The sequence below is a fragment of the Zootoca vivipara genome, chromosome 5 (genome assembly GCF_963506605.1).
Source record: "Zootoca vivipara chromosome 5, rZooViv1.1, whole genome shotgun sequence".
Lineage (NCBI taxonomy): Eukaryota > Metazoa > Chordata > Lepidosauria > Squamata > Lacertidae > Zootoca > Zootoca vivipara.
In genome coordinates, this window is record NC_083280.1 from 94,370,275 (window position 1) to 94,389,702 (window position 19,428).

General features: G+C 47.9%; 1 protein-coding gene across 3 annotated transcripts; it reads left to right on the forward strand.

Moving 5' to 3' along the window:
- The first annotated feature begins 1,860 nt into the window (after positions 1-1,860).
- On the forward strand, positions 1,861-7,280 carry CDKN1B (cyclin dependent kinase inhibitor 1B). 3 transcript variants are annotated; one of them, XM_035138382.2, is made up of 3 exons: positions 1,881-2,955; positions 4,260-4,393; positions 6,011-7,280. In XM_035138382.2, the coding sequence occupies exons 1-2, from the start codon at positions 2,418-2,420 to the stop codon at positions 4,379-4,381; spliced, it is 660 nt and encodes a 219-aa protein (XP_034994273.2). In that variant the 5' UTR covers positions 1,881-2,417; the 3' UTR covers positions 4,382-4,393; positions 6,011-7,280. The 3 variants fall into 3 exon arrangements, 2 of the variants coding, with proteins under 2 accessions (XP_034994275.2, XP_034994273.2); XR_004693928.2 differs by lacking the exon at positions 6,011-7,280 and having other exon boundaries at positions 1,861-3,175; positions 4,260-4,372; XM_035138384.2 differs by lacking the exon at positions 4,260-4,393 and having other exon boundaries at positions 1,871-2,955.
- The last annotated feature ends 12,148 nt before the right edge of the window (positions 7,281-19,428 follow it).

A 19,428-nucleotide genomic window follows, 5' to 3' on the forward strand; every position in this document is an offset into this window, starting at 1 on the left:
AGAAATGCTACAGATTATTGGGAAAAATGTTACGTGCCAAAATTCTAACTAGGCACCACAAATAAATAACAAGTAATGAGTTAGCATACACCAACCATCAAGCACACCAGCTCCCCTTTCTACAGAGCAGCATCTTCCCTAGGCATGGTGTGCATTTTGCAGAGACAGTGGGAAGCAATATTGCATCCTAACTGGAGAACAAGCTGAATTAAAAGTACTTTTGGGTGCCAGTCATCATGCCATCTTGTAGATCAATGTCCCACCAAATTTCTGACAGCTGATGCTCACTTTCTTTCTGAATAAAACCTGGAAGCGCACTTCACTCAGCTCCTGATTTTTTCTTTTCGAGTCTACATAGGTCACTGTTCTGAAAGATGCAAAGCAGTGACTCAGGCAGAGCTGCTATGTGCCGCCTCTTCTGAAGTTCTCTCTGCAGTGAGAATCCAGCCAGGGGCAGAGCCAGGGGGGGGGCAGGGGGCAGCTGCCCCCAATCAAGTAAATAAATAACCTAACATCTAACAGGCAGCAGAGTTAAGAGGGTACACAACTGCCTTCTGCCCTGCGCCCCTTCGGGCAAGAGGGTCTTGGCATGGGGGGCACTTGAACCTCCCCAGCCACGTTTCCCCCACTTCTTTGGCTCCAATCTGTAATTTAGGCACCAGGAGAAAATGTTCCTCTATAACACAGCCGAGGGCCTTTAAAATGTGTTTGTGTGTGCGCGTGCTAGTCTATTGGTTTTTCTGTTTGTTTGGTTTTGTTGTATTACCTATTTTGTCTTTTCGTTTTGTATTTTTATGTTGTAAACCAGGGTTCAGCAACTTTTTTCAGCTATGGGCCAGTCCACCATCCCTCAGACCATGTGGGGGGCCGGACTATATATGTATATATATTTTGCAGTGAACAAATCCCTATGCCCCAGAAATAACCCAGAGATGCATTTTAAGTAAAAGGACACATTCTACTCATGTAAGAACACGCTGATTCCCGGACCGTCCGTGGGCCGGATTGAGAAGGTGATTGGGCCACATTCCAGCCCCTGGGCCTTAGGTTGCCTATCCCTGCTATAAACCACCCTGTGATCTTTGGATGAAGGGTGGTATAGAAGCTTAATAAATAATAATAATTTCGTTTCAGTTGTATGGGCTCAATGATAAAAAAGAGGGAGGGGAGGGGGAGGTCTCCACCTACCCCCCATTTTAAGTTCCTTCCATTCAGCTCTAAGTTGTTGGGGGGGGGGGGGAATTGCAGTCGGAAAACCACCAAGAAGAAACTGCTCACTAGATAGGGAGGGTTCTGTTCCAGCATTCTAGCTTTTGTATGTTTTAAAGTATTGCTGTGAATTTCTCTCGAGTTTATTGTTTTCTCGCTTTGAGGAATTTGTTTGTTTGCTTGTGCTTTTACAATCGAGCGGTGTATAAATTTCATGAACTAACCGAATAGAAGAAAACCTTCCACCGTTGGGCAGCCTACCAAGTGGAGCTGCCCCCAAAGGATCAGAGGACCCTCCGGGACGGGCTCCAGGATTCTGCGCGATGGCCGGCTCCGAGTCCCCCCGGGGATACCGGCTCCGAGTCCCCCCGGGGATACCGGCTCAGCCGGGCCCAGGGAGACCGAGAAGCAGCCCAGCGCCCTTCCGCCGCCCGCCTCCTTCCCGGCCACCTTTACAAAGCGGCGCTCGTTCCGCCAAAGCCCCCAGCGCAGCGGCGGCGGCGGGGCGGCGCCCACGGCTCGAGCCAATGGCGCGTCGCCTCCGTTTAAATAGACGGGCCGTGTCAATCACGTTCTCCTCCGTCCGCCTCCCTTCAATCGCCATATTGGGCCACTGGGTGGAAAAAAGGCTCGTCTCTCCCCCCCCCTTTGAACACACACACACACACACACACACACACACAGCAAAGCGTTGACACCGGGACGAGCGCAGGATCCGCCTGGGCAGCACTCGCCTCCCGTCGCGTTTCGTGGGAGAAGAAGCCCAGCTATTTGCTTAGGCGCTGCTGCTGCTCCCCCCCCGCCTCCGCGATCTGCTTCCTCCTTCCTCCCCCCTCCCCTTGCTGGTGCACTTGGTCCACAATAAGACATTCCGCTTGGATATCAGGGTGCTCCCCCCCCCGGCCGGGTCCCTCCTCTCCTCCCTCCGCCTTTCCCCGCCTCTGGCTTATGCAAGGACTGCTCTGCTGCTGCTGCTTGCTTAGGGGGGCTTTTCGAGGTGTTTTTGTTTTGAAGTCTTCATCTCGGTCGGACCCAGGTTTTCAACCCGCCCGCTTACCTCTCCCCCTTGGCGCAAGACCGAGGGCGCGGGGCTCGTCGGGATCGACCGATCGGTCGACGGATCTCGCTCTCGGCAGAGAGATTTCCAAGACGCCGATCCAACCGCCGCGGACGGCGCAGGCGGCGGGGGACAGCTCCGAGTCCGGGCGATGTCCAACGTCCGCCTCTCGAATGGGAGTCCGACGCTGGAGAGGATGGAAGCCCGGCAGGCGGACTACCCGAAGCCGTCGGCTTGCCGAAGCCTCTTCGGCCCGGTGGACCACGGCCAGCTGGCCCGGGAGCTGGAGCAGCACAACCGGGAGCTGGAAGAGGTCAGCCGGAGCAAGTGGAACTTCGATTTCCAGCGCAACCAGCCCCTGGAAGGCAGGTACGAGTGGCAAGCCGTGACCAAGGATGCCCTGCCCGACTTCTACAGCAGACCCCCCCGGCTGAGCCGAGGCCGAGCCAAGGCCGGCAGCCAGCAACACCCGCCGCCGCCGCCGCCGCCGCCGCCGCCGCCGCCGCGCTTGGCGGGCTTGGATGTCAACGGCAACTGCCCGGCGACGGTGCTTCGGCGCTCTCAGGGAATCTCCGAGGAGGAGGACGAGGAGGACACGCGGCGGCCCGAGCAAGAGACTGGAGCAGCGGGCGCTGCCACGGATTCAGTGGGCCAGAGCCCCGGGCCAAGGAAACGACCTGCTTCGGACGGTAAAGTACCCACTTGGTTCTCTCTCCTTAAAGCAAACAGGCCAGCTCGGGGTTGCATTAAGAAGGAGAGACCTGCCCGTGAACTGCGTTGCTGGATCAGACCAAAGGTCCATCTAGTCTAGCATTCTAGCAGCAGCAGCCGGCCAGCCAGGTGCCGCTGGGAACTCACCCTGGCCAAGAGTCTGTCTTTCTGTTTGCTCCCAGCATCTGGCAGTTAGAGGTAAACTACTTTGAAGTATGGAAGCTTCATTAAGCTAACTCCTGGGACTTTGTTGATTTGTTTTCTTCTTTTTAAAGCCAAGCAGTTAGCTGAGGGAAAGGACATCTCTTTGCTTCCAAATGGATTTTATTAGGAAGTGCACCCTACTTACTTGTTCTTGATCTATACTAGGATTGTATCCTGCCCTTCCTCCAAGGAGCTTAGGCCTTGGGGCAATGCACTTTGTATTACCAGTCATTTGAGGCACTTGTGTTAGCTGTGCTTTTTGAAAGGTTGCAGTCCTCAGGATAGTTGTGTAGGGAAAGTCTCCCATAAAGCAGCAGGGCAACTCCAAAGCATAAATTGACCTAAAAACCACAAGCCAAGCTGTCAGGCAGACCAGGTGGTTCCACTGAAATCGATGATAGTGACTTCCACATATTTGGGGCTTAATCTTGGGGATATTAAGGTTACTAGTGAGCTTCAAATGCAACATCTACAGTATTTTGTTCTGGAGCAGTGCAACTGAAGCCAGTGGGACTACTCTAAAATAAGTGACTTGAAAATGGTTGTCTACCTTCATAGGGAGGTGAAAGGTCATCAGATTCCCTAATCAAATGGCCTGGGCTCCCCCTGCCACCAACCCAACTCTACAAAACTTGGTATTCTTTCTGTTGCAGCAAATAGTGAAAGAGACCATATAATCAAGGCATGCAACTTTGCTGCCCCATCTTTCCTGCAAATGGCAGATGACTCAAGGAGTGGCCTATGTGATGTATTTTCTCCCACCCCCTTCATTTGACTGCCTCCTTCATATTTACAGTAGTACCTCAGGTTACAAACGCTTCAGGTTACAAACTCCGCTAACCCAGAAATAGTACCTCAGGTCAAGAACTTTGCTTCAGGATGAGAACAGAAATCTCCGGCACAGCGGCAGCAGGAGGCCCCATTAGCTAAAGTGGTGTTTCAGGTTAAGAACAGTTTCAGGTTAAGAACGGACCTCCGGAACCAAATAAATTCTTAACCAGAGGTACCACTGTAGTACAAGATCCGGCAGCAAATATATATTTAACATTAAGCTTCTTCCCCCCTCCACCACTCCTAGATTCCTCTCCTCAAAACAAAAGAGCCAACATGACAGAAGAGGCTATTTCAGAAGACTCTTCCAGTGCTCGCTCAGTGGAACAAACACCCAAGAAATCCAGCCCAAGACGGCATCAAACGTAAATTGTTTATTAGGTGGGTTTCCTTTCCTGAGAGCATTTAGTGAAATCTCTACAGATGGCAGGAAATGAAGGATGCATTCGGAGAGCACCTTAGTACCCTGCATGGATTGAGCTCATGGGTAAACCTTTGCAAATTAGCCAGTGCAATTTTGTCAAGCTGAGGGGATAATATCAGAACAGGACTCTTGTGTGTCTTTTTTTGTAATCTTAAAAACACACCTACAGTCTGATCCATACCACTTTTACTCATTGATTTCAGTGGGAGTTACAGTTTAATTAGAAAGTAACCAAAACCTGGAGAACATATTTCCAATTAGGGCTTACTGGGAAGCAGAGCTTCATTAAACTCCATAGGACTTACTTCTGAGTAAATTTGCATATGCTTCATGTATACTAAAGAGATTTAAGTTCCCCCCACTAATTATTATTCTACACTTAAGTGTAATGAACAATGTTGTTCTGGTTTAATATTAATGGACATGTTCAAGCAAGGCTGTTCTCTGCAAATACTTTTTTTTTTTTAAATACAATACTTCTACATCTCAAATATGTAGTCTAATTTGGCTTTTGGATGTGGTGAACTTTTGTCTAACATCCTTAAAATGCTTGCAGCCCAACACTCTTTACTCGGCAGTAAGCCCTACTGAGTTCAATAGAACTTGATAGTGAAATGAGTTTAGGACTTTGTCTTAATAGTAATGACACAAAGCTACCTGGGGAAGAAAGATTCTTAATTAAAGAGACAAGAGTATAGGAAATGTAGCCCCTGAGTAGAGTTTTTGGAGCAGAAAGTTGACAAACATGACCTACAAATGAGTAGAAAGGTTAAGGTTTGGAACCAGATACTTTTTAAAGAAATCCATTATGTTTGGGTGAGCAGGGGCAAGTGTGTAAACTCAACTGTTTCTGTTGATTTGGTTATTTGAAAGAAAAATTGCATTACATAAATTGGGAGTTTGTGTTTTCAGTGTTTCCCCATCCCCAGAAAATAGCCAAAATTAGCAGTGCCTCACGACAATTTAGAAGTACCCCACCTAAAGGTAACCATGCCAACTTTTGATTTGAAAAATCCTGTTCCCTTGGGTGGAGTTGGTGGTAGGGCTGGGGCAGACAGAGCCAGTGCATGTCTCCCCTCCCTTATTTCTTGTCTGCTGTCATCACCTCTTTCAAAATATATATTGCAGGTTTCTTGAAGGTTGCCAATGAAAGTCTTGATGGACATCACTGGTGTGTGTGTGTGTGTTTTTCTATCTGTGACTAGCTGTGGTCTGAGCTAGGATGAAATCGGGCACATGGTGGGTGTTGCTTAGCAGAATCTGGAGGCTTTTGTCAGAATCTGACAGAACAGAGTTTAACCTGACAAATATGGTTCTATTGGATAGGCTATCAAAAAACACACACATACAAAATTGGTTGGTTGGGTGAGACAAGTTATACTTAACAAGTAGTGATTAGTTGTACACAGCATTTCTGCCCCCCCCATGCAAAGTAGAACCTTGATCCACCTTTAGCAACAGTGTTGACCAACTGTCTGTTTTGAAAGCCATTTGTGACTTTTTGTACCTTTAATAATGAAATGAGATATTGTAGTCTTCACCAACTTAATGCCTGCTCTCTTCTTTAATTTCAGAATTAAGAACATTCATTTCCTTGTTCTTTGAAGGCATCAAGTTCATGAAGCAAGGAAGATGCAGAGTTTATATATGAAAAAAAACCACATATCACTGATTCTCCTCAGTGGAGAACTTGTACACGCACTGAAACGAAACAAACCCATAATTTAATAACACTAAAGTCCGGCACTCTTCAAAGAGCTGCCTCTTAAAGCATTGGATGTAGCATTCTGCAATTAAGTTTTTCCTCATTTGCTTCATTGTACTACCTGTGTATATAGTTCATACATTATGTAGCACATAAACCTCTCCTTGGGCGCCCCCCCCATTTTGGGGTTAGTTTGTTCTGGGAAGGGGTGGGGATTGTAAAAGGTGATGGGTTCAAAAATCTGCTTCCAAGATCCAGAAAGCAGAGATTTGTATGAAGAGAAACAACATATGTGTTTATTTCTTAAAGATGTATTGTCCCTATTAATGGAATCTAAAAATCAATGTTAACACTGGCTACAGCAGATTGATAGAATTTGCTGGTGAAATTTCTACTTATTCAGAGCACGTACCAGTGGGAAGTTTGCCTATGCTAAATCCCACTAAAATGAATGGCAGTTGTGGAAGACATCAAGTTCAGAGCAAGTGCAGAAGAATGTTCCATGGAATTGTGGATGAACCGTGTTTCCATTATGTAGCAGCATAAAGGGTCTTGCTTCTGCTCCAGGACCCTTTAAGTGTTCAAGTCTATTTCTTTTTATTTCTGCCACCTATAATATATTACTATAAATGATTTCAAAATAATTTAGAAATACATCATCTGAATAGAATGGAAGGAAATTTAATAAAACCCCGAACTTCAACCTCTCTTCATCTCACTCACGTCCCTGATGTTCATGGCTGGGTAAATGAAAGGAAAACTACATCTTTAAACAGTATTTTTTACATTGCCTGTATGTTTAAAAAAAATAAAGTTTTGAATTGTACCTGTGTACATAACTTTGTAAAGACACTGAGAAATTATACTAACTTATTTATGTTAAAGATTTTTTTTAAATCTAGAAGATATTTTCCCATAAAGCCAAAGCGGCCTGTGTCTTGTGCATTTGTAAATGCTCTATTTGATAGGGTTTTGGTTTTTTATAGTTTTTATTGGGGGAGCGATTTGTTTTGTTAATTAATATGGCTGTGCTTAAATGATTGCAGACTGAGCCAAGTTTAATATTTTTTGTAATGTGTGAAAACAGTTGCCAATTGATATTGTTTTACATCAAGCAATCAATAAAGAAAACTGCCATATATGTGTGTGTGTGTGTTAACTAACTTTTGTTGTGTGTTTTATAAATTCTGCAAAAATAAGGAGTTTCTGCCACTTCCCAAATATATACATTGGGTCTTTCCCCCTCTTCTTCAGTGTGTAAAGGTGTATCCAGCCAGACTCCCTCTCCCTAACAAGGCAAAGAGCAGCTAAGGGGGATTTACACTGGGGAAACAGTTAATGGAGGGAAGGGTTATCCCCTCCTCAAGCACTGCAAGCCAAGTCCAATAAATACACAAACTTCTGCAAGGTTGAAAAAATAGCAAGTAGACAGGACTATGACCATTACATGCAGTCCTAAGTGTGTGGTAAGTTGAAAGGCACTTAAGCACAATCCTAATGCTGCTTACTCAGAAGTAAGTCTTACTGAATTCAGTTGGACTTGTTCATAGGTCAGTAGCCTAGCTCCCTAGTAAATAACATGGTTTGTAGTCTGGAAGTGAAATTAAAAAAAGAAAAACCCAACCCATGTGCAAAAATGAGAGGGTGAAAAATAGTACCCACTCTAGACTCTGCTGTCCAAATAAACTGATACGTGGGAAGCCCCCCCCTCCCACATAATCCCTGCCCCCCCTCTCCTTTGCTTAGTGTGAATATTCTATGCTGCTGTAAGCGGTAGGAGGTGAACATTCCCACAAGTTACCTCCCATTGAAATAGGAAGCAGGAGTATAAGGCCTTTTCAATTATTTCCCCAGCAACATTATAAATTCTCTCGGGTCGGTTGGTGACTAGTACCAGGTAAGACTAGCTCCCATTCCCAAAGCAGTGTTTCTGGTGGGAGGGAAATGCTTCCTTGCTGTGTGCTGGTGTGGGACCCATGCCTGACCTGTGGCACAGCATAGCACAGCACAGCCACCTTAAGACTCCAATAATTTGCCTATTTCAATGTGTTCCATGCTTATGACACAATTCATGCCATGATCCATCCTAGCACGGAGCTGCACAGAGATGGAGGAGAACAGGGCCTGCTATGTTTCTACCATGGTGCCTTGCTGCTAGTGGGAACTGGTAGGCCAGACACCTTCCCTTCTTGCCTGGGTTTGCTCCCAAGTTCATTTAATGTCTGAACAAGATGCTTGGATTAGGAATACAGTAAAAGCAATCCAGATCTGACTGACGCTGGGTACACACTGGTTCCCACCACTGGTTTGGGAAGCTGTGTACACAGGATGTTGTCTACAATCTACATCTATCCAGCTATTTCTAATGGGATATTACATTTTGCTGTGTCTTCCCCTCAATGAGCTTTGATCCAAATTGAGAAAAAGAATGACCTAGCTGTGTTAAGCCAGTAATGTGTACACAACCCGCGTCTGACCCATTCACTGGAAAGTTATCCCATACAAACTTAATTGAAATGATTGCTGTATTTACTTTAATTGAGTATGTGCAGAAAAAACTAGCTAGTTCATCGCTCCATGTGGCAGGGTGCAAGGAAGTTTCACCATTTATTTATTTTTTATTTATTTTTACTTCAGGCACCAAAATGCCTCTGCCAATAAATGCTTCACTAGGTAAATTTCTGGTTACAGGTAGGTAGCCGTGTTGGTCTGGGTCGAAGTAAAATAAAAAAAATTCCTTCAGTAGCACCTTAAAGACCAACTAAGTTTTTATTTTGGTATGAGCTTTCGTGCATGCACACGAAAGCTCATACCAAAATAAAAACTTAGTTGGTCTTTAAGGTGCTACTGAAGGAATTTTTTTTATTTTAGGTAAATTTCTGTATCCCATATCATGGTTAAAGCAGCAATCCCCCTAATTCTAAAAGTCAAGGGTCCTTTATTGAACAAAAAATTGAAGCACACTTCATTCTTACATCTTAGAAAGTTTAATTTTTGAATATTTGCAAAAGCATAAGGACTACCTGGCAGACCCATATGAATCCCTCTTTTGGGGATGGCGCTTCTCAGGGCAGATAATGGCTACAGCTCTGCATCAGAAGTGACTGGATTATCTAATAGCAACCAATACAAAGAGATGAGACAAAACCATCCATCCTCCAAATTAGTCCAGTTAAGAAGGATGCAGGACTAGAACAAACTAGAGGTGGAGCAAGCAGCCTTCTCTAAAGGTTGATACCTTGGTTATACAAATTCATTTGTAATTTATTTCTCATGGCACTCTGGCAGTTTCTTGAGGGGCACAGCTCAGAATTTAGTGCATTAAAATGGGTGTGTGTGTGCGCGCGCTAGTGAAATGTTAGCAATCACATTAATTCTCCCCTCCCAAAACAGTAGGATAGGCTAGTTGATGAACAACCCTGTGGGAGAGGCAGGCAAGTGAAGATCTCCCAGGGTACAAGGCTAGGAGAAGGGAAGCTCCTAGGTAAAAACTGGGAGGGCTCACCTTTTTCTGTGTGGAATAAGAGTTAAGATCTACCTATGATCTCTCTCTCTCTCTCTCTCTCTCTCTCTCTCTCTCTCTCTCTCTCTCTCTCTCTCTCTCATTTTTATTTTTGTTTAGATTAGTTTGATTTAACTCTAATGTATTATGAAAAATCTCAAACTTTTTTATAAAAATAATAATCAGTGCACTACATGCTGGCAGAATAAGCTTTTCTAAAATGTTTTTTTTAAAAAACCCTTGGCACTTTTGAAATCATTTCACATCCAAGTTGTTCAGCCTGAAGCACTCCACTGTGCTCAATTTACCATGCTGCACAGTGGATTGAGAAAGAAGTTGAACCTAGGCAGCATTCACACTTTGCATCTAATTTTAAATCACCACTATGAAAACAACCATCTAAGGAAAGCAGGCATTTCTTTGGAGGGGTACATGACCCTGTAGAAACAGATGACTTTCAGATGAAGAAACCCAAAACAGAGGAAACCCAAACACCACCACAGGAAGAGAACAGTGAAGGAAAAAACACACACAAAGCAACTAACAAACAAATAGCCAACCAGAGACTGGAGGTGAAACTAAGGACTTTCTGGGTGCCTCTAAACTATTCTATAACCTGGCAGTACCTCTGCAGAGCATGGTTATAGCCCTGTGACCATAATTGTTTCTGTTCAGTCATAACTTGGGCTGCTTCACATGTAAACATTCATCATCACAGTGATTGAACCTTCTGTGTTTGAAATGCAAAGCTTTCATGCTTAGGCCTCACAGGCAGTAAAATAAGGTAGTGGAGCCCTGAGGAGGCAGAACTGCGGTGTTCTGACTGCATGTGTGTCTTACAGTTCTGAATGCTTCCCTATGTCAGAACAAAAACAAACCCCTAATGCTAATAATAATAATAATAATAATAATAATAATAATAATAATAATTTATTATTCATACCCTGCCCATCTGGCTGGGTTTCCCCAGCCACTCTGGGCGGCTCCCAACAGATTATTATTATCATTATAGAGATAAAACATCAAACATTAAAAACTTCCCTAAACAGGGCTGCCTTCAGATGCCAGAAGGCCTTCAGAGCTGGACCTCAGTGTCCGGGCAGAATGATGGGGATGGAGACGCTCCATCAGGTATACAGGACCGAGGCCATTTAGGGCTTTAAAGGTCAACACCAACACTTTGAATTGTGCTCGGAAATGTACTGGGAGCCAATGTAGATCTCTCAGGACCGGTGTTATGTGGTCCCAGCGGCTGCTCCCAGTCACCAGTCTGGCTGCCGCATTCTGGATTAATTGCAGTTTCCGGGTCACCTTCAAAGGTAGCCCCACATAGAGCGCATTGCAGTAGTCCAAGCGAGAGATAACTAGAGCATGCACCACTCTGGCGAGACAGTCTGTGGGCAGGTAGGGTCTCAGCCTGTGTACCAGATGGAGCTGGTAGACAGTCGCCCTGGACACAGAATTGACCTGCGCCTATGCGAGTGTTTGCATGCACTTAGATTGGACAGATGTCACACCTATGGTAGGTAAAGCAGGTAAAAACCACTGTTCCCGAACATAAAACTCAGACAGCCGGGGATGCTGGGAACACAGGAGAGGTTGCAAAACAGCTCCCTCTACTGATGGCTACACTGGTACTGCAGGTAGGAAAGCTTCCCTCTCCACAGCATCTCGACTCGGCTTTGTAGACTGGGCCGAGTGGAGGTGGGGGCTTGCCTGGGTGGGGGATGGGGGGAGGAGGGGGCAGGATAGGTCATGGGTCGGGACAGGGTATGCCCAGCCACAGGCATAAGCCAGGGGTGGGGGGAGGAGGGGACGGCATAGTTCATGGGCCAGGACAGGGTGGGGACAACCACAGGGATGAGCCGGGGGGTGGGGGGGAGGAGGGAGTGGGATAGCTCATGGGTCGGGACAGGGTAGGGACAACCACAGGGATGAGCCTGTGTAAACAGAACAAGCACAAAACATTTCAAAAAATGAAGGGAGGCTCTGAAGGTGAGGGGAGTCTGAAGGGGGACTCTGAGGGTCCATTTAACAGACTGACCACAGCAACGCATGGCCGGGCCAGCTAGTAGATGATAAAAAGCATGGGGGAGAGGACGGAACCCTGAGGCACCCCACAAATGAGAGCCCAGGGCTCCGAACACTCATCCCCAAACACCGCTTTCTGGACACGACCCAGGAGGTCTAAAAATCACTGCAACCCACCCCTCCCCACCCACATGACCCGGGTTACTGGGAGTAAGAGAAACCTGGTGGACAAACAGCGGCAAGGACAGGCCCATCTGTTTCATCCAATCAAGTCTCTGTTACACATGCCAGGTCAAGTCCTCCACCCACAATCAAGTCACTTACTGGACTTGCAATAAAGTTTTTCTGCCTTTTCTTTAACATGAGTGCACATTCAAAAATGGCGCTCCCTGCACCTGGAGTCTGAAGTGGTACAGTCCACTCTTTCCCCTCAGGATTCTACTCTCAGAGTCACCTATGTAAATAGGCCAGGCCATAGCGAAGTTTGGTCTTCACCTTTAGCAGCCAGTTACAGGGCAGACTTTGGTCTTTCAAATGTCAGTGGCGCCCTTGTGAGACCTCCAATCTCTCGCTTTCTGTTCTGCTCAGTTCACAGCATCATAGCTGTGATGCCCTGCATTGTTCTCTAGGCTCAGCGTCCAGTGCAGGGGAACCAGTTTCACTGCCCCAAATCTGCCTGTTATTTGGGGATTGGCTCTCACCCACCTGCAATATCCTGAAACAACACAGGGAGCCTTCATAGATAGAAAAGGCTCCCAACTGCAAAAGTTACACCTGGGCACAAAAAAGCTGTTATGGGCTGCATGACAATGGGGACATACTCTTTCACATGAGTAATGCCTCAATAGTGATGGGGTGCATGTCCCATGGCAGGCTTGGAAAAAATGAACTCTGTCTCAAGAACTCAGAAAAGGTTGATTCTAAACTCTCTTTGGACTCTGGGGGATGGAGCTCAATGCTTCATAGCTCAGTGCCAAAGCACCTGCCTTGCATGCAGGTCACCGGTTCACCTTCTGGAATTTTCAGGTAGGGCTGGGAGAAGATCCATGTGGAATCCTGGAGAACACCTGTCAGAGTAGGCAGCACTACATTAGATGGACCAACTGTTAGATCAATCAGTGGAAGACAGCCTTCTATGGAGAGGAGGTCTCCTCCTCCGCCAACACACCACACGGCAAGTTACTAGGTGAAGAGCACTAGACCTAGACTAGTCTTTAGCATATGCACCACCGGGGTGCAAAGATCCGCCAAGCGCCCCCAAATTAACTTTTATTATGCCTTATGGCACTATTTGCATTTGATGAATAGCGCCCATGCCTGTGCGGCTCCAAAAGGAGTTTTTTGTGTGTGTCTTTTTTGTTTTAAACCAGCTTTTCTAAAGAAGACAAAGAACACATTGGGAGACGGTGTAAGGACTCCACACATGCGCTTACAGGCATAGGGAGGTGTCTGAAAGATGAGATGGGCGGGCATTGTGCACCTGCGTGGGAGAGCCATCTTGGGCAGCCTCTCATTGTAGGAGCAACCTTATTTCTAGAGGAGCTGGGAGGGCCCTTGCAAGCGCGCTCCTCTTGCTAGACAGACACATTCTCTTTCTGTCTGTCTCTCCATCTTTCCTGTCGCTCCCCCTCCTCCCGGCTTTGGTGAGACTTTTCAGAGAGCTCTCCCTGCAGCAGCATTGGCAGGCAGGTGGCATGAGATCAGTCGTGTCAAAGGTGCCGCTGACCCCGCTGCCGCATAGCAGCTCAATACAATATGCTTAGGCGGCTGAAGCGGCGGGCACCCAGGTGCCCCGCACCCCTTGCACCCCCCCCCCCCGGGTAGATGGCCCTGGACCTAGACCTCATTAAAAATTACATAACTTTTTTGGGGTGTGTGATCATGCTTGCTATGTACTATGATCCCAGCAACAGCTGGATTTTGGTGGCCACCCTAGACCTGAGACTGTGTAACTAAAGTTACCTACCCAAAAGTATTCCAGTAAGGCTATTCTTAAATAAGTTGCTATAAGGGCAACCTTATAAAAATCAGTAATGGTTTCTGGGACAAATACATTTTGTTACTTGAGGCAGAAAATCCAAATGGCACATATTCATACAACCATTAAAAGTCTTGCCAACTTTTTCAAAATAGGTCCCTGTTTATATGGCTTTAACAGCAGCAAGATCTGTAAAGATTAGCAGGGGAAATTCTTATCTCCATGCCACGAAAGCTTCACCTGCTGATTTCAGCAGATCGAGCTAAAATTAAGGACATGCAGGCTGTCCAGAATGGCCTTTTTCCTGATCTAACCCTACTCCACCCACCTAGTCACTAAAACAAACTACCAGGAAGTGTTCTTATCAAAGTCACACTACCCTTTACCTTATCTCATTTTAGGGGACTGATAGGATAAGATGGGGGTGTTCCCATCTATGCTGCCCTGGCTGCCCTAGAAATAAGGTGGTATATACAATTGTGATGGGGGACGTGGGTGGCGCTGTGGTTAGGGCTTGCCAATCGGAAGGTCGGCGGTTCGAATCCCCACAACAGGGTGAGATCCTGTTGTTCGGTCCCAGCTCCTGCCAACCCAGCAGTATGAAAGCACGTCAAAGTGCAAGTTCCAGCGGGAATGTAAATGGCGTTTCCATGCGCTGCTCTGGATTGCCAGAGGCGGCTTAGTCATGCTGGCCACATGACCCAGAAAAACTTTATTTGGACAAACATCAGCTCCCTAGGCCTGTAAAGCGAGATGAGCGCCGCAACCCCAGAGTTGTTTGTGACTGGACTTAACTGCCAGGGGTCCCTTTACCTTTACAAATGTGATGAAGTAAACCATGTGAACATATAAATAGGGTCTTAGTAAAACCATTTCCACAAAGTTCTACTCTACTCTCTTTTTCCTTCTTTCTATTTTATCAAGAAAGAATACTTTTCAAAGGTGGGTGGAAGGGAAAGCTTTTGGAGCTGTAAATATCAGCAATTGCTTCCTGAATGTCTGGGGGAATATGTGACTCCTGGCACCTACAATCACACCCACAGGGGCATTTGAGTAAACCCTACTAAACCCAGTGGGACATATTTTGGAGTAAATATGCATAGGATGTGTCTGTCTCCTCTGGCAGTGACTCCGTCTCGGATGGGCCCCCACTTTTGAGGGGTATATAAATGTAAGAAAAATAAATGCATACGTGTCAGTTCTGCTCAGTGCTGCAAGCACCCTGTTCTACAAACCCCCCCCCCCCACTGGACAAGTAATCACAGCACTAGCAACTTTTAATAACCCTGTAATGAAATGTGAAATCACACAATTTAAAACTGTCCAGAGGTTGCCTGGCCCTTTGACACCCACCCTTAAGCCATAGCTGCCAAGTTTTCCCTTTTCTCACGAGGAAGCCTATTCAGCATAAGGGAATTTCCCTTAAAAAAAGGGAGAACTTGGCAGCTATGCCTTAAGCTTCCCTGGGTGACCATGAGCCGGTCTCTCTCTCCGCGCCTGGCTCACCTGCTGGGCTTGGGGTGAGGATAAAAGGAGGTTCTGGCCAGGATTGGGGGGTCCCTCTTGCCCCACCCAGGTCCCATCTCGGGTGAGACTGGCCACCCTCCAATCCTGCTGTTTCCTCGCCCGCATTTCTGAATCGGCCCAGCTCTTGGGGCCTTTCCTTCCCTCCGTGCTTTCCCTCGTCCTCCTGCCAGGAGCTCGAGCCTCTCCTCCCAAAGCCCCAAACTGAGGCGAACCGAAGACCCCCCCCCCAAGGCCAAGCGCCTCTTTTCCTCGGAAAATCCCCTCACGTCGGGCAAAGCACACATTCGGCAGAGCCGCCCGGCGACGAACAACCAACAAGCCACATTAACGGAGACGCCGCCCCCCCCGGTTCGTTACAGTCACTCCTCCCCCCCCAAAAAAATCCGGGGATCTAAACATTTCTTCTCCCACCGTCAGCTAAAAGCGTAGAGCCAGGTTCGCCTGGAGGGTGTGCGGAAGGAAGGGGGAAGAGCAACCCTGCTCTCCTCAGCAGAACGAGGCCCCATTTTGTGGAAGGAAACCAGAGTTGCCGCCATCGGGAAGGATTTCTCAGGCCAGAGTGTGACTTGGGAGGGTTTGGGAGGGGGGGAAACGCCCCATGTCGCGGGTCTGATTCTCTCGGCATCAGCTGAAAACCAAATGGGACGCGCCTACTTAGAAGTAAGCCCCATTGGAAACAGCGGCGCTTACTCCACAGTAAACTGGGCTGCACTCTCGGCTGCGTGGGGCGCCCCGCCCAGCTTAGTACGGGAGAAGGGCAAACAGGAAGGACCGAGGAAGGACCTTCTCGGGAGCAGCGGCGGCGGCGGCGGCCAGGGAAGGCGAGAAGCGGCCGCCCCTCCCGCCGAGTTCCTGTTTCTCGACTCAAAGAACCAGGGGGGGGGGGGACGGGACGGCGGAGCGAAGAAGCCCGCCCCTCCCCCACCTCCTCGGGCCAAGAAACGAAAATTCAAAAGTAAAGAGGAGGAGGAGGAGGAGGGCGGGAGACTAGGAAGGCGACGCAGTTGCAACTCTTCGCCGCCCCGTGCAAGTGTGTAACAATAATCATGGCGTTTACAATGTGGCCCAGCGGAGCCGCTCCTTCACCTCGCAGCAGTTGAAACCCCGCGGATTCATTTCATCAGGGGGAATTTTTATTTTGGGATACAATACTTCCAAGCGGACCCGCCGTAACCGCACCCGCCGCGTTCCTATGGGGTTTGAACCCCGGCTGCAGATCTGCCTGCGCTTCTTATCTGGTGGGATTCACTTCCAAAAGCAGATGCGCGCAGGAGGGGCTGCGTGGACGGGAGAACGTTGCTGCGCACGTTTGCTCCGAATAAGCCCCGCTCTAAGCGCGCACAAGAATGTGAGCGCGGAACACTGAGAGCCGTGTACACGCCACGCACACACACGAGAGAGGGGAACGTGTACTGGGCAGGTTTACGAGTCGGAAACAAGCCCCCTTGAGAGTTTCGAAGAGCCTTACTCCCGCGGAGCGGGGGGGGGCAGCCCCACAAGCCGGGTCCCCTTTAATCCGACGGGGAGCTGCCATCGCCCGCTGCTTCCCTCCTGCGCTTTGTCCCGCTGAATTCAGTGGAACCTCTTCCCGACCTCTACGCGGCGCAGCGGGACTTGATCTCGAGGAAGCTCGGCGTCGCCTCACCCGCGAAGGACCTCCCATTGGCGACGGCGGCTGCCTCTTCCCTTTGTTAAGGTGGCTCCGCCAAACAGGGGGGCGGAGCTTCCGTTCGCTAGCCTGGCCTTCCTTGCTCGCCCATTGGTCCAGGCAAGCAATTTGAATGGAAGAGAGCGGCCTCCTCCCTCACCCCCGTGGCCGCCCCCGGCTTTGCGTGATTTGTTGTTGTTGTTGTTGTTCAGTCGTTCAGTCGTGTCCGACTCTTCGTGACCCCATGGACCAGAGCACGCCAGGCACTCCTGTCTTCCACTGCCTCCCGCAGTTGGGTCAAACTCATGTTCGTAGCTTCGAGAACACTGTCAGGACTGCAAATGCAAAGATCCTGCCCGCCTCTTTTTCGCTCTCTGCATGTGGCTTAGCTGACCGATGCAGACATAAGCAAATAGCCACGCTTCCGTCGTCCCGTCCCCGTCCCGCCCCCCCCCCCGCGCGTAGTTAAGAGAAAAACAAAGGAAGCAATTGGCGCTGGACTGGTGACAGGAGGCCAGTGAGTGCGGCTGTCCAGGGAGAGAAGCAGGAGCGGCAGCGCTGCAGCCTCGGAGCCCCTGGTAGAAACCGACACGTTGATTTCGCCTTGAAGGCTTTTGTGGCTGGCCAGAGTCCACATCCTCCAGACTCACAGCACGTTTAGCTCACGTGGAACTTAGTCAAATCGACTTCAGTGGGATTTACTTCCCAGCAAGACCGAATTTGCCCTGATAGCAACATACCGGATGTAGTTTGGAGGGTCATTTGAATCAAGTCTAAGTGTGCAACCCTGAGATGTGTTTCTGCAGCAGCCAGTCATTGAGGTCAATGGGGCGACGATCTCCTTCCACTGATTTAGACTTCCAAGTAAGGCTGCCATGCGCTGCTTAGTGTCACAACTAACCCAGTGCAAACCTCCAATTTCCAATGCTTTACATTTTTATGAAGAGAAGAGAAACAAAACAAAGCTTCCCCTTAGAAACAACCCACAAGCAACACACACACAATACAGTGGTACCTCTACGTACAAATTTAATGCGTTCCGAACACACATTTGTAAGTCGAAAAAAATTGTAAGTCGAATTCCATAGAAATGCATTGGGAGAAAAAATTCGTAAGTAGAAGCAACCCTATCTAAAAATTCGTAAGTAGAAAATGATGGCGGACAGAGCTCCATTCGTAAGTAGAAACATTCGTAAGTAGAGTTATTCGTAAGTAGAGGTACCACTGTATATTAAACAGACATATAAAATTGTCTCGTACTGAGCAGGTTGGTGGTCCATCTAGCCTAGAGTTGACACTCTAACTGACAGCAGCTTTCCAGAATTTCTCTCCCAGATTTATAACTTGAAATCCTTTGGCAGGAGATTGTGTGCTGCGGGGCCTCTCTCCCCCTCACCTTTTCCCATCCCCTTGACTCAACACCCATGTTACTCTCTGCGTGGACAGAGTCCTTTTTAACAATGTTCTATACAGGGGCCACTGTGTTATGGAAAAAGGGACAGGGTCCCAATGCAATGTTATTTCCTCACAGCTGTTGCCCCTGTTTCCTCATTACTACTATGGATGGCAAGCAAGGAGTGTGTTGCAGGGGTGGGGTGACCAAACAGTTAATAATTTGGCAGACGTGGAATTTCTCCATGCAAGAAAGAGCCTGGATCAATAGAGAACAATCAGAACAGAAGGTGGTAAGTTTTGTTATGATTGGGTGAATGGCCAACAGGTCAGAAATTCTGTGTTTGTTGGTTTTTAATGCAAGTTGACAACTACCCTTTTGACTGGACTTGCACCTGTGTTGTTAACAGCAGCCTGACATGCTGAAATTTAGCAAGAAAGCTAAAAGGAAAAGCTGCTTCTCTTCTTTTTCTTCACAAAATGTGCAAATGACTGATGGAATTCAAGATATAGTGATGACCACTGACTTACATGACACATATAAAACAACAGAGAGATAGAGATTCATGGATGGTGGGTCTGTCTGTCAGTGTGTGTGTGTGTGGGGGGGGCTATCCGTTCAGAGGCAGTTTGCTTCTCAGTACAGACAGAAAGGGTAGGCCATTGCCTTTATGCCCTCCTTGGGAGCGCCCAGCCACACCTCTCACCTTGTTGCCATCAGAAACAGAACAATAGTGGAAGGGTGGTTAAAAGAAAGTTTATAAAGAGATATAAGTTCCAGAAGGATGTGGAGGGACCCAGGTGGCGTTGTGAGTTAAACCACAGAGTCTAGGGCTTGCTGATCAGAAGGTCGGCAGTTCGAATCCCTGCAATGGGGTGAGCTCCCGTTGCTCGGTCCCAGCTTCTGCCCACCTAGCAGTTCAAAAGCACACCAAAGTGCAAGTAGATAAATAGGTACTGCTACAGTGGGAAGGTAAACGGCGTTTCCGTGTGCTGCTCTGGTTCGCCAGAAGCAGCTTTGTCATGCTGGCCACATGACCCAGAAGCTGTCTGTGGACAAACGCCGGCTCCCTCGCCTATAGAGCGAGATGAACGCCGCAACCCCAGAGTTGGACACGACTGGACCTGATGGTCAGGGGCCCCTTTACCTTTAAGTTCCAGAAGGATGTGGTGAAATGTAGAGCTAAATGTGGTGGATAAAAGGCTGAA

Excerpts from the sequence above, each read along its gene's own strand:
- CDKN1B (XM_035138382.2), top strand. The coding sequence starts at position 2,418 with ATGTCCAACGTCCGCCTCTCGAATGGGAGTCCGACGCTGGAGAGGATG. Across the intron at positions 2,956-4,259 it reads GAAACGACCTGCTTCGGACG|ATTCCTCTCCTCAAAACAAA; the intron begins GTAAAGTACCCA and ends CACCACTCCTAG.